The 18,455-nt window shown below is 48.6% G+C and overlaps 1 protein-coding gene across 3 annotated transcripts in view; it reads left to right on the forward strand.

The window, feature by feature from the left end:
* Positions 1–18,455, forward strand: part of NPHS1 (NPHS1 adhesion molecule, nephrin) — a 92,904-nt gene that overhangs the window by 53,008 nt on the left and 21,441 nt on the right. For all 3 annotated transcript variants that reach the window (XM_029577184.1, XM_029577185.1, XM_029577186.1), the window contains 5 exons: positions 2,328–2,479; positions 3,103–3,214; positions 14,612–14,793; positions 15,342–15,401; positions 16,149–16,271. In XM_029577184.1, the coding sequence (XP_029433044.1) occupies positions 2,328–2,479; positions 3,103–3,214; positions 14,612–14,793; positions 15,342–15,401; positions 16,149–16,271 (629 nt within the window). The remainder of the gene's footprint in view (positions 1–2,327; positions 2,480–3,102; positions 3,215–14,611; positions 14,794–15,341; positions 15,402–16,148; positions 16,272–18,455) is intronic.

Consider the following 18,455-nt stretch of genomic DNA (forward strand, 5'->3'; position numbering starts at 1 on the left):
AGGGAAGGGGGGAGATAGCCCCTGCTGTACTGGGGTCAGGGCAGGAGTGGAGGAGCAGTGGCAGGGCCGGGGGCAAGGAGGAATACCGCAGCTGCTGAGGGTGGGAAGAAGCTGATCTGTTGGAGTAGGGGAGCAGGCGGGAAAGAGGGGGAGAGAAGAGTCAAAATTAGGAAAAATTAAAAGCAAAATAAGTAGGAAAAAAATACATCAAAATGTTCAGGGTAAAAAATGCACATGGCTCCTAAAAAATGGTAGCTGGATCCCAAATTCTGAACTGGCTTGGATCTTTCCCAATCTGAGCTCATTCAGATACATAGAAACATAGAAACATAGAAACATAGAAATGACGGCAGAAGAAGACCAAACGGCCCATCCAGTCTGCCCAGCAAGCTTCCCTCATTTCTTCTCCCATACTTATCTGTTTCTCTTAGCTCTTTGGTTCTAATTCCCTTCCACCCCCACCATTAATGTAGAGAGCGGTGATGGAGCTGCATCCAAGTGAAATATCTAGCTTGATTAGTTAGAGGTAGTAGGGGTAGTAACCGCCGCAATAAGCAAGCTACACCCATGCTTATTTGTTTTTACCCAGATTATGTTATACAGCCCTTATTGGTTGTTTATCTTCTCCCCTGCCGTTGAAGCAGGGAGCTATGCTGGATATGCATCGAAAGTGAAGTATCAGGCACATTTGGTTTGGGGTAGTAACCGCCGTAACAAGCCAGCTACTCCCCGCTTTGTGAGTGTGAATCCTTTTTTCTTCTCCCCTGCCGTTAAGCAGAGAGCTCTGCTGGATGTGTGAAGTAACAGTTTTTCTTTTCCCCTGCTGTTGAAGCAGAGAACTATGCTGGATATGCATTGAAAGTGAAGTATAAGAATGGAGTGATCAAGCTAGTTGAAAGGCATCAGGAATAGAGGAAGGTGGAGGTAGTAATTTGGATATTTGGTTTGGGGTAGTAACCGCCGTAACAAGCCAGCTACTCCCGTCTTTGAGAGTGCAAATCCTTTTTTCCACATTTCCTCTTGCTGTTGAAGCTTAGAGCGATGTTGGAGTCACAGTAAGCATGTGTATGTTTATTGAATAAGGGTATTGTCTCCAGGCAGTAGCCATCATTCTGGCGAGTCACCTACTCTTCATTGGCGGTCTCTTGACTTTATGGATCCACAGTGTTTATCCCACGCCCCTTTGAAGTCCTTCACAGTTCTGGTCTTCACCACTTCCTCCGGAAGGGCATTCCAGGCATCCACCACCCTCTCCGTGAAGAAATACTTCCTGACATTGGTTCTGAATCTTCCTCCCTGGAGCTTCAAATCGTGACCCCTGGTTCTGCTGATTTTTTTCTTATGGTAAAGGTTTGTCGTTGCCTTTGGATCATTAAAACCTTTCAAGTATCTGAAAGTCTGTATCATATCACCTCTGTTCCTCCTTTCCTCCAGGGTGTACATATTTAGATTCTTCAATCTCTCCTCGTACGTCATGCGATGAAGATCCTCCACCTTCCTGGTTGCCCTTCTCTGTACCGCTTCCATCTTGTCTTTGTCTTTTTGTAGATACGGTCTCCAGAACTGAACACAGTACTCCAGGTGAGGCCTCACCAAGGACCTGTACAAGGGAATAATCACTTCCCTTTTCTTACTCGATATTCCTCTCTCTATGCAGCCCAGCATTCTTCTGGCTTTTGCTATCGCCTTGTCGCATTGTTTCGCAGACTTCATATCATTAGATACTATCACCCCAAGGTCCCTCTCCTGCTCCGTGCACGTCAGCCTTTCCCCCCCCATCGAATACAGTTCATTCGGATTTCCGCTCCCCATATGCATGACTTTGCACTTCTTGGCATTGAATCTCAGCTGCCATATCTTCGACCACTCTTCCAGTTTCCTTAGATCCCGTCTCATTCTCTCCACTCCTTCCGGCGTGTCCACTCTGTTGCAGATCTTAGTGTCATCCGCAAAAAGACAAACCTTACCTTCTATCCCATCCGCAATGTCGCTCACAAAGATATTGAAGAGGACCGGTCCCAACACTGATCCTTGCGGTACACCACTTAAAACTGCTCTCTCTTCAGAGAAAGTACCATTTACCATCACACATTGTCTTCTGTCCGTCAACCAATTTGCAATCCAGGTCACCACCTCGGCACTCACTCCCAAGCTTCTCGTTTTATTCACCAGTCTCCTGTGCGGAACCGTGTCAAAAGTTATTTTCCCGCCCAGGCGATGGAGGGGGAAGTGGCTTGCCCAAGGTCAGCAGGATGACTGTGGGAGAAGCTGCAGACTCGCATGGCCTGTGCTGCACCTTCTCACCCGTCTTTCTCTTTTAATGAAAGGTACTCTGCGAAGACCCTGCACGAGAGCGCCCTTCACACCAGCACCCTCACCATCGTTAACGTCAGTGCAGCCCTGGACTACGCCCTCTTCACTTGCACGGCCACCAACCCGCTGGGCGTGGATAGCTTCGATATCCAGCTCCTCAGCACCAGTAAGAGGGGATGGAGTGAGATGTTGGGAGGGGGAAGGCCTGCTGAAAGCCTGATGTCTTGATCTAGCACTCTTCTTGCAAGCTTACACCTTATTTTTCATTTGAGAACAGAGCCAGGTAATGTGCTCACACAAGGCTGACTGCACAGTTAAGAATAAACAATCCGCCCACCGTTCAGAGTGGCTTGGCCGCACGTTTTACTTTCAGTATTGCTGGTGACTGGTTAATAGGCTCATCAACGTGCATTTGCATGTGATGAGCGCTATTAGTTTTTGGGGGGTTGCCTGCGCGTTTTCGAGGCGCCATTACCCCTTACAGTATAAGAGCGCGTTGAAAACGCGCGTCCAAGTGGGTGTTAAACGGTGCGCCCGGCCGAGCGCGCTGTATTGTATCAGCCTGTTAGATTGTAGGCCCTTTAGAGATAGAAAATTATCTACAGTACCTGAATGTAATCTGCTTTGAAGTTTTGAAAAGCGGAATGTAAATCAAAAAATCAAATCAAGGGGAATGTCTGTTTGAAAGAATACAAAAGGCAGTGATGGGGATGAAGAGAGCCAGAGATGGGGGTATAATGTTGAACTGACGATACTACCTCGTCTTGTCTTCTCTTCCTTACAATACAGGTCGCCCTGACCCCCCCACAGAACTAAAAGTGGTCAGTTTTACACACAATTCTGTGACCCTGGCCTGGAGTGCAGGCTTTGATGGGGGACTGGAACAGAAGTTTCGTGTGCGGTGAGTGATGGGAAAGACCGGTCTCTCTGTGTGAGAGTGGGGAGGGAAGCTGGGAGGAACGTGCATGTGTGTGAGAGCTGAGCAAGGTGCAAGGAAGGCTCCAGCACGCGTTGTGTAAAGCTCTGTTACTGTTCCTTTAAATCAGCGGTTCTCAGCCAGTGTGTCGCGCACTTCCTGGTCTCCCTCTGCTCTTCCTTCCCTCCCTCTCCTGACCCCAGCGAGGCGCACAGATTTCTTCAATGAGTACTGCTGCTGTTCCTGCCCATACTTTCAGCACATTCAAGCCCGGAGGGGAATGCTAGCAGTATTTGTGGAAGCCAGCAAAGGCAACATGGTCTTTTCTTCTTCTTGCCCCTGTGGCCTGGAAGAGGAAGTGATGTTTACCAGGCACGCAGGAAGACCATGCTGCTGCTGCTGCTGCTACCAAAATTGTGTCCCGAGGCTCCCAAGGCAGACCCAGAGCAGCTAATCGATGGATTTCCCAAACAGCCACATGGCAGGAAATCCCTGCGGCCAAATTCTCAGATGACTGCTCTGCACCATGATAATCACAGCACAGGCAAACAGCTGAGTGCTGCCTTCTTACCACTGCGGGTACAGGGGGAGTCACTCCTGCTGCAGTTCCCAGCCTGAACGACTCTACTTTAATAGCAGCATACTGGTTGCTTTGTGTTATAGCTGCCATGTGTGTTGGGGGTGGGGGTGAGTAAGACAGAGAGAGTAAGCCAGCATGTGTGTGATTGAGACTGTGTGAAAGAGAGAAAATGTGTGAGAGCAAGAGACTGGTCAGGGAGGTGACTGCATTTTGTGTGTGTGTGTGTGAAAGAGAGAGATTGGTCAGGGACGTGACTGGTATGTGTGTGTGAGAGTAAAAGATTGGTCAGGGAGCTGATGTGTGTGAGAGAGAAAGAGAGATTGATCAGGGAGCTGATGTATGTGAGAGAGAAAGAGGTATTGGTCAGGGAGGTGACTGGTGTGTGTGGGAGAGAAAGAGATATTGGTCAACGAGGTGATGTGAGTATGTGTGTGTGGGAGAGAAAGAGAAATTGGACAGGGAAGTGACTGGTATGTGTGAGAGAGAGACAGAAAGATGACAGATGTGTAAGAGACAGAAAGTGTGTGTGTGTGTGTGTGTGTGTGTGTGACAGACTAGTCATGGGCCCTAAGGAAGAGGATTGTGAGAACAGAGCTTCAGTAGCCATTGCTGCTTCTGGTGAGTGCTATTGGCCTTCAAGGGAAAGGAGTAGGAGAATTGCTGGAGAGGTTAAGTAAAGGTGGCTTTTTAAGTTTATCTTTCTTGATTGACTTTCATTTTAATTATTAGGTATTATGTGATGTGTCTGCTGTTTGAAATATTTTATTGGTGTTTAGAGAATTTGTAATAATTTTGTAAGTTTTTATTGATTGGATGTTCTATTTATCAGTTGTTTTGAAACATTTATTATATGTATTATTTTAGTTTTAGAATTATTATTTTATATTACTTGAAAAATGTATAAATAGAAATATGGAGTCAAAAACTTAACTGGAAACAGCAAGAAGCCACATTGAGTGTATACAGTGCAACAATGATAAAACAAAAACATTACTTTGCTGGCCACTTTGTTCTGTATTTGGTGAGGGTCTGTTTGTGTTCTGCGTGTGTGACCCAGGTAAGAGTATTCTGCAAACTTGTAGTTCCTGCAGCTTGGCTTGTTCTGTTAACCTAATAGGAGGTGAATTGGTGTTTACAGCCTGCTTAAATATCTATAGTGTTGCCTTTTCATTGATAGGGTTGTTAACTGTTTGAATGAGTTCCATAATGCAGGTGTAACTTTTTGCACATTAGTTTGTGTGCAGTTATTGCAGATCCTGGGAGTCTGTACATGCTTTATTTCTCTTTTCATTTTGCACTGCATGCAGAGTGGCTTTTTTTTGGATTTCCATTCCAGTTTCTGTCTTCATATTTCTAATTGTTAAGCGTTCTGTCCGCGGCAGACCCGCGGCACGGTCCCCTTACTTTTCCACAAGGACTCCAGCCTCTGGTTCCTCCTCGCTGGCGGCGATGGGCTGCCAGCTCCGTCCTCGGGCCTCCCCTGGTGCCTCCGGCTCTGCCACAGTCCCTGGTGTTCCCAGTCCTGCTGCTACTGCTCATCGGGCCTCTCCGTGTGGCCCAGAAAGAAACGCCACTACCTGTGCCGCGCCGCGCCCCTCCCTAGGTGCGTGCATCGCTGATCCTTAAGTAGGGACCGTGGTGGGAACCTAGCCGCGGCCCCAGATGATGTCAACCTATTCATAGTATTTAAGCTCAAGCTCTGCTTCATAGCATTGCCTTTGCAACAGGTCGTCTCAGTGGTCGAGTACTTGCTGCTACTAAGAGATTCGTCTCTTCCCTGCGTTCCTGATCCTCGTTGTTCCTGGTTCTTGTTTCCTCGTTCCTGCCCTGCTTATGCTTCGGATTGACTACACGGACTTTGACTCTGCGTTGCCTGACTACGCTACAGCCTATCTCCAGACCCAGACCTCTGCTTGTCCGACTACGTATTGCCTATCTCCAGACCCTAACCTTTGCTTCATCTGACTATGCTATTGATTATCTCTGTGATCCAGACCTCAGCTTTGCTTGACTACGCTATTGACTATCTCCATGATCAGACCTCAGCCTTGCTTGCCACTGCCTCTGGATTGCCGCCAGCCCTGACTCAAGCCTACCATTGGATGCCTCTTCTGCCTACTCCCTGGATGTGGATTCATCAGGCTTTGGCCTACCTTTGCTCGAGCGCCCTCTGTCTGTCTTCTTTCCATTGGTGTCCGAGTTTCCAGGACATTATCCAGTCCAGAGTAGGACTGGCACCATCTCTTGCCTGCTGTCTCTGGGCTGAACCAACCTCTCCTGCAACTCTACACAGAGGCCCTCCTAAGTCCTGCCGGCCCTGGCACCCAAAGGCTCAACCTGCGGGGAATGAGGGCTGGTATAGGTGAAGCTCCAGCAGCCTCTGCCTATCAGCCCACTCCGCCTGCCAATGGTGGGGCCCCTTAGGTCCTTGCCTGTGGGTTGCATCAACTCCACCTCGCCCAAGCATCCACCTCTTACGCAACAGGTTGCCAAGGCCATGGACTTGGAGGAGCCATGTGCCTCTCAGGCCATATTGGACCTGGCATCTAAGGTAAAAGAACAGCAGCAATTCTTTGAGGCATTGGACGTCTCCATACCCGGCTCAATGACCGTACCAGTGATCTGGTTCCTACTCCGGCTCCTCCTCATCCACTGCCATCACCATCGATGCCTCGAGCCTTGTTGGCCCTACTAGCGCCCCCACACTTCAACAGTGACTCCAGACTCTGCAGAATTGCTATATGCAATTCGTTCTGCAGCCCTCCATCTTCCAGGATGAATTGACCAAAGTCACCTTCATCTTATCTTGTCTTCAGGGGAAGGCGCTGGCTTGGGCTTCCCCCCTGTGGGAACACTCGGACTCCCTTCTAAGGGAGTTGTCTCAGTTTGTGGCTGTGTTCTGATGGACCTTCGATGATCCCGGGCAGCATGTCGTGGCAAGCATCAGCTTATTACATCTTCGTCAAGGTCAAAGAAGTCTCTTTGAGTTTCGGACTTTGGCTACCGAGCAGGAAGACTGCCTGCGAGCTTTCTACCTGGATGGACTCCCTTCACAGCTGAAGGATGAGCTGGTTGCAAGGGAGCTACCTTCCTCTCTTGAGGACCTTATAGACTTGACAGGCAGAATCAACCACCTTCTCCAAGAGCATCACCAGGAGAGTCGAATGCCCAAGAAGCCCTCTTGGGTTCGGTCCCGTTCGCCACCGACCACCAACCCTGCCTCGAGCAGGGACACTAATGTGGCTAAGAAGGAAGAGCCCATGCAGTTGTGTTGTGGGTGGCTAACACCGTAAGAGCGCCTCTGGCGGAGACAAACCAGTTTGTGTCTGTATTGCGGAGCACCTGGCCATCATCTACAGATCTGTCCTATCCGTCCGGGAAACTTCCCGGCCTAAGTTCAGTAGGGGTCATGAACTTGGGTGCAACTTCTCCGGCCCCTCAGTTATCTGTACCGGTCACCTTGATCTGGGATTCCCGGTCCTTTCCAGTCCTTGCTCTGGTGGATTCCGGAGCAGGAGGTAATTTCATTCTCAAGGATCTTGTCCAGTTCCTAGGTATAAAGACCCGTTCGCTTGAGACCTCGTTGTGTATAGCATCTATTTATGGAGAGCCGTTACCTGGCTGAATCTTCCTTACCACAGAACCTTTCCAGCTGTGCACTGGCGCTCTACATACAGAAGAACTTGAACTGTTGGTATTGGAAAAACCCATCCATCCGGTGGTCCTCGGACTCCCCTGGCTACAGAAGCATTCTCCCCAATTTAATTGGGGCTTGTTGCAACTGGTGGAGTGGGGTCCTGTCTACCACCAGTCCTGTCTCCAGAAAGTAGTCCCGCCATCCGTGGTTCTTTTGGCTGTCACTTCTTCTGGCATACCTGCTCCTTACGCAGATTTAGAAGATGTGTTTTCCAAGCAAAAAGCAGACCACCTTCTGCCTCTTCGGAGGTTTGATTGTCCTATTTATCTTCTTCCAGGGACCACGCCTCCTAGAGGATGTACCTACCCTTTGTCTCTACCCGAGATGAGGGCCATGATGGAGTACATCCAAGAAAACCTTGCGAAGGGATTCATCCGCCCCTCTACCTCTCCTGCTGGGGCGGGAGTCTTTTTTGTGACCAAAAAAGATGGGTCACTTAGCCGTGTATTGACTACCGCGGCCTAAACACCATCACCCGTAAAGACAAGTATCCTCTACCACTAATCTCAGAATTATTCGATTGTCTTCAGGGAGCATCTATATTCACAAAATTGGATTTATGCGGGGTGTATAACCTGGTATGAATCCGTCCCGACAATATTTGGAAGACTGCCTTTAACACCCGGGACGGGCACTACAAATACTTGGTGATGCCTTTCGGCCCATGCGCCCACAGTTTTCCAACGAATGATAAACGAAATTTTCAGAGATTTGCTGTATACCAAGGTTGTGGCCTACCTGGATGATATTCTTGTCTTTTCTAAAGACCTGGCCACACACCACACTGATGTTCGTACTGTCCTCCCAACGCTTTCATGAGAACCACTTGTTTGCAAAATTGGACAAATGCTTGTTCAAGGAATCCAGCCTGCCCTTCCTCGGATACATTATCTCCCAACAAGGTTTTTCCTTGTTAAGAGGAATCCAGGATTGGCCACAGTCCATGGGTCTTAAAGTTCTCCAGTGTTTCCTGGGGTTTCTAAACTACTATCGCCATTTCATCCAACATTACTCTACTCTGGCTGCTCCATTGACAGCCCTAACTCCAAGGGTCAAGATACTCGAAATTGGACTCCGGAGGCTGTCGCAGCCTTCCACTGCCTCAAAGATGCCTTCCAGGCGGGGTCTTGCTTACATCATCCCGACCCAAACCATCCATTTCAAGTAGAAGTGGACGACTCCGCTATTGGAGCTGGGGCGGTCCTGAGCCAAAGCACTGTTTCAGGTACTACAGTCCCATGCTCATTCTACTCCCATAAATTTTAATCTGCGGAGCAGAACTATAGCAAAGGAGATCGTGAATTACTTGCCATAAAATTGGCCCTCGAAGAATGGCGCCCATGGCTAGAGGGTGTGCAACATAAGTTCACTGTGTTCACCAATCATAAGAACCTGGAACATCTGAGCCAGGCCCAACATCTCAGCGCCCATCAAGCTCGATGGGCTCTGTTCTTTTCCAGGTTCAATTTTGAGCTTTACCATCCAGCCGATAAAAATTTTCTGGCAGATGCCCTATCACGCTCTTTCGAGCCTGAAGACACTCCGGATGAACCCTGCCATATAATAGACCCAGCCTGAATTTGTTTCTCTGCTACGCACCCAGTCCTTGCTGGGAAGACTGTTGTGCCCCGACGACTCCGAGAAAGAGTTCTCCGCTGGGCACATGATTCTAAGTTTGCTGGTCATCCAGAACGAGCATGAAACTTGGCACTACTCCAGCCGGTCTTCTGGTGGCCTACTACGGCCTCTGATACTAAAGCTTCCATCGAATCCTGTAACACTTGTGCACAGCAAAAGCCCCCAGTCGGTCAACCCTGGGGCCTCCTGCAACCACTTCCAGCTCCCAAGGAACCGTGGACCCACCTGTCTACAGATTTCATCGTAGATTTGCCTTCATTGAAGGGTCATACTGTAATATGGGTATCTATAGACCGATTTTCAAAAATGGCCCATTTTGTCCCTCTACCGGGCCTACCATCTGCTACAGAGTTGGCACGCCTATTTGTTCATCATATCTTTAGATTGCATGGCCTACCCAAGGATATTGTCTCAGATAGAGGTCTACAGTTCGTTGCTAGATATTGGCACGCTCTTTGCCGAAATTTTGGTATTAATATCAGTTTAACAACTGCCTATCATCCCCAAGCTAATGGACAAGCCGAGCGAATGAATTGCTCCTTGAAGGCCTTCCAGCGCACTAACATCAATGACCGCCAAGACAATTGGTCTGAACTTTTATCCTGGGCAGAGTTTTCTCACAACTCCCCACATCGCCACTGCTACAGGCACGTCACCGTTCTCTATCGTCTATGGAAAACAACCACATCCACCTCTGCCCCCATACCATTGTCATTACCGTCCCCTGTAGCACAGGCTACTGCGGATGCCCTTAAGACCTTATGGGAGCAGACGAATCTTTGCTTATGTCAAGCCGCTTCCCAGGCCAAGAGAACTGCTGACAGTCACCGACGCTCGGCTCCTGAATTCCTCCCTGGCCAGAAAGTCTGGTTAAGTACTCAGTATATCCGACTTCGAATACCGTCCCAAAGTTTCGCTCCAAGGTATATTGGACCTTTTACGGTCACCCGATGCCTTGGACCCGTTATATACCAGCTTCGGCTGCCTCCTATGCTGGGAATACATAATACGTTTCACGTATCACTCTTAAAACCTGTGGTCCTACCCTGGCCCGCCCGAAAGGCCCCGGAACCACCTCCACTCGTGGCTGAAACTGACATGATGTACACCGTACATGAAGTGCTTGACATCTGCCGTAGGGGCCGCCGGTGGGAATACCTTCTTTCTTGGGAGGGTTACAGACCTGAAGAAAATTCTTGGGAACCAACTCAGAACATCCTGGACAAAATCCTCCTGAACTATCATCATGCCCATCCGGGCAAACCCCAACCTCCAAGGGGGGGGGCATAAAGGGGGGTACTGTTACACGTGCCATCCGCAGCAGACCCACTGCACGGTCCCCTCACCTTTCCACAAGGACTCCAGCCTCTGGTTCCTCCTCGCTAGTGGTGTTGGACTGCCAGCTCCATCCTCGGGCCTCCTCCGGTACCTCCGGCTCTGCCACAGTTCCCGGTGTTCCTGGTCCTGCTGCTACTGCTCGATGGGCCTCTCTGCATGGCCTGCAGAGAGATGCCACTACCCACGCTGCGCCCTTCCCTAGGCGCGCGTGCATCGCTGATCCTTAAGTAGGGACTGCGGTGGGAACCTACCCGTGGCCCTGGATGATGATGTCAACCTATTCATAGTATTTAAGCTCAGGCTCTGCTCCATAGCATTGCCTTTGCAACAGGTCTCCTCGCTGGTCGAGTACTCATTGCTACTAAGAGATTCATCTCTTCCCTGCATTCCTGGTTCCTGTTTCCTCGTTTCTGCCCTGCTTATGCTTTGGATTGACTACACGGACTTTGACTCTGCTTCGCCTGACTACGCTACAGCCTGTCTCCAGACCGAGACCTCGGCTTTGCTTGACTACGCTATTGACTGTCTCCATGATCGGACCTCAGCTTTGCTTGACTATGCTATTGACTATCTCGGTAATCAGACCTCAGCCTTGCTTGCCACTGCCTATGGAGAATATTCGAAGCCTAGTGTGAGGACCGTGACATCCTCCCGCGAACAGTCAAAATCCCCATGATCCTGGAATTTCTACAGGACAGCATGAAGAAGGGGTTGTCTCTCAAATCCATCAAGGTTCAGGTGGCCGTGCTGGCCTGCTTCAGAGCCAAAGTGGACGGCATCACGCTATCATCCCTTCCAGACATATTCCGTTTCCTGAGAGGGGTCAAACAAATCAGACGACAACTAAAGTGGCCTTTGCCCCTATGGAATCTCAATCTAGTACTAGACTTCCTGGTGGGAGCTTCCTTCAGACCTACCTGTGGTCTGTCACTATGGCTCCTGACCTTGGACTGCATTCCTAGTGGCAATATGTTCAGCCCGTCGCATCTCCGAACTTCAAGCACTATCCTGTCGGGAACCGTTCCTTACATTCACACTGGGATCCATACAGCGCCGCACTGTCCCCTCCTTCCTCCCAAAGGTGGTTTCTCATTTCCATCTAAACCAAACCATCTCGCTGCCATCTTCAGACGAGCATAAGGACTCTGAAGACTTATGCCTTCTTCACCATCTGAACATCAACAGACTCCTAGTCCGATACGTAGAAAGATCGGAATCCGTACGAAAGACTGACCACCTGTTCGTACTTCACAGCGGGAAGAAACAAGGGGAAGTGGCTTCACGGGCAACCATATACCGCTGGATCAAAGAAGTAATCAAGGCGGCCTACGTAGAGGCAGGAAAGCCTCTACAAGTCAAGGCCCATTCCACAAGGGCCTAGGCAGTGTCCTGGGCAGAAACCAAGATGCTGTCACCCACCGAGATCTGTCGGGTGGCGACGTGGTCTTCCATTCACACCTTCTCGAGTTTCTACCACCTGGATGTGCAGGCCCAGGAGGACCCAGCATTCGCAAGGGCAGTACTAAGTGGGCCACGGGCAGCCTCCCACCCCATTCGGGAGTAGTTTTTGTACATCCCATTGGTCCTGAGTCCATCTGCTACATGCTAGGAAATGGAGAAATTACTTACCTGATAATTTCGTTTTCCTTAGTGTAGACAAATGGACTCAGCATCCCACCCATGGCTGCCCTAAAATACAGAAACCTCGGGGGACAATCCCAATCCCTGAGAGCAAGATAAGCACGGGTAAGCCAGACTTTACCCCTAGTTAAGACACCCATAGTTGCCGGGTGTTGGCGTTTCTCGGTTGAGTGCACCGGCAGTCTCCAGCTAGAAATCACATCAACCAGTTTAAGTTACCGTAATTAAGTTATTCAAACACACATATATCCACAATTGCTTTTCGAGGAGAATACTGGAGCAGAGCTTCCTGCACGGGTATATGTAGACTGACGTCAGATTGAAATCTGACTCCGTCTCCAACTGCTATCAAGAGTACACTATACCCATTGGTCCTGAGTCCTTCTGTCTACACTAAGGAAAACAAAATTATCAGGTAATTTCTCCAATTTAAAGCACCCTGGCCCCACCCTGTATTATTCATTCAATCATAGCAGCCAAAGTGCACACTCTGCTCAACTACCCATCACTTGCTGGAGATTCCTTCATTGAGAGAAGTAAGACTGACACAATCCAGAAACAGGATGTTTGAAACAGCAGGACCTACACTGTGGAACAGCCTGCCCAAGGATATCAGGGGAGAGAAGGACCTGCTCCATTTTAGGAAAGCTCTTATAACTTATTTTTTCACTCTAGAACAGTGGTTCTCAACCTTTTCTCTATCGGGACACACCTGAGAGATGATGCTCACATGCGTGACACACTGAACACGTGATCATCATGGGACTAAATATAAGCACATGCTCTGCATCCACAGGGAGTCCTGACAATGGGTGCAGAACAGAACTAAAACATTTCCCTGAACAACTCACCATACAAAAAAGATATTCTGACTCTGGTGTCATCTCAATAACAGCATCACAAACTCCCTCTACCACCAGGTGCTTTTGTAAAATAATACAAACAAGCCCCACTCTGTACCTGCCTATCAGACCTGCCTTACCTCAGCAGGACCAGCGCCTAGAAATGAAACATGAATAGCCCTGCCCGTTCACCCCCAGTGCAATATAATATTGAGAAAATACAACAGGTAAGGCTGATACAAACCTCTAGTAAAGTATCTCATCTCAGTCACAGACAGACCTGCCTTCACCAAATATAGAATAAAAGACCTCAAATTACAAATGTGTAAACAAAGACTGGAATGGAAATCCCAAGATCACCTTCTGCATGCAGTGAAAACTGGAGGACTAGAAACAAAAATCTATTTCCTCCTACACTAAGCAAAGTTCGAAGAGAGAAGAAATGTATAGGCTCAAAACTGCCATAGTATGGCCCTTGTACCCAGTCACTCCCCTCCATGGCTCCATCACCCCTCACTTCTCCCAACTACTCAATCATCCCTTCACCTGCTCCTATCCCTGAGCACCCTCTCTCCCCTGTTCAACCCTTTCGGTCCTTCCCTCCCCCTTCCCTCCCTATAATACCTCTGACCACCTCTTTCCTACCCCTTCCTGCTCAGCATCCCCCACACCTCCATCTCTCTCTCCACTTCCATCTCTCTTCCCTGCTCAGTAGCCCCCAGCCCCTCCCATCTCTCCCTACCCAACAACCCCAACCTCCTTTCCCCCACCCCTTCCTATCCAGCAGACTCCTGACTCCATATCTCCCCATGCCTTCTTGCCCAGCAGACTCTTAACCTCCTATCTTCCCATGCCTTACTGCCCAGCAGACTCTTGAACTCCTGTCTTCCCACGCCTTATTGCCCAGTTAATTTCCCCCTCCTCCTGGCTCCCAGCCAGTAGAAAAGACTTGTCCAATCCAGAGTCTTCCTCCCTCTTTATCATCAGCAGATGAGGGCAAGAAGCATTGAGGAGAGGAAGATGAGGAGGCAGCAGCAGTGGATCCTTAGAGCACGCACCTTTCTCCCTTATGCTCCTGTTTTCACATCCAGGCCCCATGGGGTGAAGAGAGCATCAGCAGCCTCACTGCCAGGTCAGGCAGGGGAAGATAAAGTTGGTGTCCTGCCGGGCCCATATGAACAGGAGTTGGTGATATTGTGCTTTGATCTGAGTGAAGAAAAAGGGAACAATTTCCCACTGGCCAGGAAGAGCAGGAAGCAAGAGCAGCTTCCTGTCATACCCAATAAAAGAGAAGTCAGCCAACTCCTGCCCAGACTGATGAGGGAAGATCAGTCTTCTGCTGACTCTGCAACACACCTCCTGGGACTTCACGACACACTAGTGTCTCCCGTCACACCTGTTGAAAACCACTGCTCTAGAATAGACTTACTAGGCCCCTCCATAGGGTGTAATGCAAACTAGGCATCTATGGTGACATAGGTAGCCACTGTTCAAGTCATGGTATTTTATTTTATATGTGTATGAATGGTGTTAAAGTGTCTGTTGATCTATGATTGTTTATGTAGAATTGTAATCCACCAATATCTGTGGATTAGTGTAATATAAATTGCTTAAATAAATAAACACCCATCTTTCTTATCTCACAGTTACCATTGGAAGGAGGCTGCTAGTTTTATGTACGTCGATGTGTTCCCACCACAAGCTCCAACTTTCACCATCACAGGCCTGAATCCAGACACACCATACAACTTCTCTGTCAATGCCATCAATGCTCTTGGAGAAAGTGACTATGCCGATGACGGGGCCGTGCTGACAGTCGCAACACAGGGTACCTGAGAGGAGACGAGAGGAAAAGGGGGCCCAGTGAGGGGGGAGCTGTTCTCTACCTTGTTGGGATTTGGGTGCCAAGGTAGTTAAAAAAACAGAAGTCCATGGTCCAGGTAATCCACCAGGAATTCATGATCATGGTGAGGTCTAGTTATCCAGGATATGCAGTCCATGCGGGAACTGGAGGTCCCTGAAAATTCCTGCACAAAACAATCCAGGAGGTAGGTACAGACTAAGGTCCAAGAGAAAACCAGGGTGCAGGAAAATACCAGGCATGAAGTCCAAACAACAGGATTCAGGAGCAAAGAAGCTGAGAAGCAGGTCTAGTCTTAGGAAGTCCCTTGCAGGATTCTGCCTTGACCTGGCCCAATTAGAGCTCCTCAGGGAAGTCACTCACATTTTTGGAGGAAAGAGTCAATCATCTGTTGGAGATGACGTCTCTTCACCGGCCTGTGGCATCTCAATAACCCCTATAACCAGTTCTGTGGAGGTAATGCTTCTCTTTCTACTGTATGAATATTTTACTGATCCAACAATCATCTCTTCCAGAGAAAATAATGCCAGAGCGTCCCTGGGTGCCTCCTGATGCTCCTATCCTACCCCAGCCAGGTGAGGCCATGTACCACTGTTACAGTCCCTGCCAGTGGTGACTGATAAAGGGTGGGCCATAGTGCACGCTGTAAGATTAAACATGGCAGCGTATATCCTGAGTCAATCCTCCCAGCACTCTCCCAGCCTCGGGAGACAGCTTGTCTTATTCATACTAAGAAAACGCTGACCCGGTCACTTGTAAGATGTATATTTGAGGCTTCACCTACTTGTGAATTTACTCCACCCACCAAGCCCCTTCCTTGGGCTCTTGGACATACAGGGTTACAATATCAAAGACTAAGTTGTGGGCAAGTGGATTTTCAGCTGCCTAAAAGTCAGTGTGCACTTTCATACCGTGCGCAAAAAGGAGGTGTTCTAGGCGGCCATTTTGTGGGCGTGTCCCTCACATTCTCATAAGGTCTGCATGCACAGCACCTGCTGCTAATGCACCTAAATGTACCCGAGGGCGTTTGCCAGACTTTCAGGACAGCTTGATCCAGTCCTGGTTTTACCACACTGCATGCTTGGTCTTGTAGTTTTGATTTTCCTCAGGGAAATCAAAAGGGACACGAGAACTACAAGTCCCTGCAGGGAGTGAGATAAAAGCTGTTTTGAAAATCCGGAACCAGCTGGAAACCCTTATTCAGGGGGGTCTGCTCGGAGATCGCGGATGGATGTAATTGTGCAATTAGCCCCATGCTGACGATGTGCCCTTTAGGTCTGAGATGGGTCTCATTTTGTTTTTTTGATGTTTCTCTTTCCCAGAAGCCTTTGTGTTCCCCTTCTACCTCATTGTTGTCCTGTCAGTTGCTGGGGCTGTCCTCCTTATTTCCAACGCATCCTTCCTGGGGTGTTTGATCTGGAAGCGCCGTGCCCGCTCCCTGGCAGGTACTGTGTCCCGTCGCAGCATCCTCTTTCACTGTGCTAGGGAGGGGGGGGGGACTTACTCGTGAGTTCAAATCCCAGCTCTGCCACCCACCCAACCATGCGATTTTCACCAAGTTACTTTATCTCCATGTGCATTAGTTTATCCAGCTATTATTGAGTAATATTGCTCCTTCTGCCCTTTACTGAACAGATCGTGCACAAAGCTGGTTGCTAGACTTTGCATTCCAGTGAAGTAGCATGAAATTATAAACTGTGTATGTGTTAATTGGAAAAGCCAAATTAAGACAAGCACATCAGGGTTAATTTTCAAAAAGCAGCTGAGTAGCAAAAACAACAGGGTAATTTTACTCCGGTATTTCATGTGAACCCAACCAGCTAGTTTTCCGGCTAAAAATGTGTCTGTTGTGTCGGGCTGGATTTAGGACAACGCCTTGTGCAACTGGAATTACCCAGCTAAATGTAGCAAGGTAGTGCTGAGAAAGCAGGTTGAGCCCTGAGGACAGCTTCAGGCTCGCCCCCTTTTCTGATCTGCTAACTTTGTGGGCCCTGAAAATTTTGAGTGAAAAAAATTTAACAGGTGAGCAGCGAGGAAACTTTCAAAGTCCCAAAGGGAGGAGCACAAAGAAGAATATTTGTTTCAACTGAGGGAGACAAAGAAATTAATCAAGTTAGCAAAAAGTCAAGCGCAAGAGAGCCAAGGAGATGAAAAATGGTGACAAAACATTTTTCAGATACATCAGCGAAAAGAGAAAAGTCCAAAGTGGTATAGTGAAATTGAAAGGTGGAAATGATCAATGTGTGGAGAGAGACGAAGAAATGGCATAAATATTAAACGAATACTTCAGCTCTGTGTTCACTAAAGAAGACCCTGGAGAAGGACCATCTCTACACAACAAGAAACTGGAGGGAAGTGGAATAGATGAAAACCCATTTACAGTAGAAAATGTATGGGAAGAGCTAAAGAATCTGAAAGTGGACAAAGCCATGGGGCCTGATGGGATTCATCCAAGGATACTGAGGGAGCTCAGAGATGTTCTGGCGGGTCCGCTGTGTGACCTATTCAATAGATCCCTAGAAACGGGAGTGGTACCAAGAGATTGGAGAAGAGCGGTGGTGGTCCCGCTTCACAAGAGTGGGAACAGGGAGGAGGCTGGCAACTACAGACCGGTTAGCCTCACTTCGGTGGTGGGAAAAGTAATGGAGTCACTGCTGAAAGAGAGAATAGTGAACTATCTACAGTCCGGAGAATCTGATTGACGTTTTTGACTGGGTAACCAAGGAATTGGATCAAGGAAGAGCGCTTGATGTCATCTACTTGGATTTCAGCAAAGCTTTTGATACGGTTCCACACAGGAGACTGGTGAATAAAACGAGAAGCTTAGGAGTGAGTGCCGAGGTGGTGACCTGGATTGCAAATTGGTTGACGGACAGAAGACAATGTGTGATGGTAAATGGAACCTTCTCTGAAGAGAGAGCGGTTTTAAGTGGTGTACCGCAAGGATTGGTGTTGGGACCGGTCCTGTTCAATATCTTTGTGAGCGACATTGCGGATGGGATAGAAGGTAAGGTTTGTTTTTTTGCGGATGACACTAAGATCTGCAACAGAGTGGACACGCCGGAAGGAGTGGAGAGAATGAGACGGGATTTAAGGAAACTGGAAGAGTGGTCAAAGATATGGCAGCTGAGATTCAATGCCAAGAAGTGCAAAGTCATGCATATGGGGAGTGGAAATCGAATGAACTGTATTCGATTGGGGGGGGGGGGGGGGGGGAAGGCTGATGTGCACGGAACAGGAGAGGGACCTTGGGGTGATAGTGTCTAATGATATGAAGTCTGCGAAACAGTGCGACAAGGCGATAGCAAAAGCCAGAAGAATGCTGGGCTGCATAGAGAGAGGAATATCGAGTAAGAAAAGGGAAGTGATTATCCCCTTGTACAGGTCCTTGGTGAGGCCTCACCTGGAGTACTGTGTTCAGTTCTGGAGACCGTATCTACAAAGAGACAAAGACAAGATGGAAGCGGTGAAGAGAAGGGCGACCAGGAAGGTGGAGGATCTTCATCGGATGACATACGAGGAGAGATTGAAGAATCTAAATATGTACACCCTGGAGGAAAGGAGGAGCAGGGGTGATATGATTCAGACTTTCAGATACTTGAAAAACTTTAATGATCCAAAGACAACGA

The sequence above is a fragment of the Rhinatrema bivittatum genome, chromosome 14, assembly GCF_901001135.1.
Source record: "Rhinatrema bivittatum chromosome 14, aRhiBiv1.1, whole genome shotgun sequence".
In the NCBI taxonomy this organism is placed as follows: Eukaryota; Metazoa; Chordata; class Amphibia; order Gymnophiona; family Rhinatrematidae; genus Rhinatrema; species Rhinatrema bivittatum.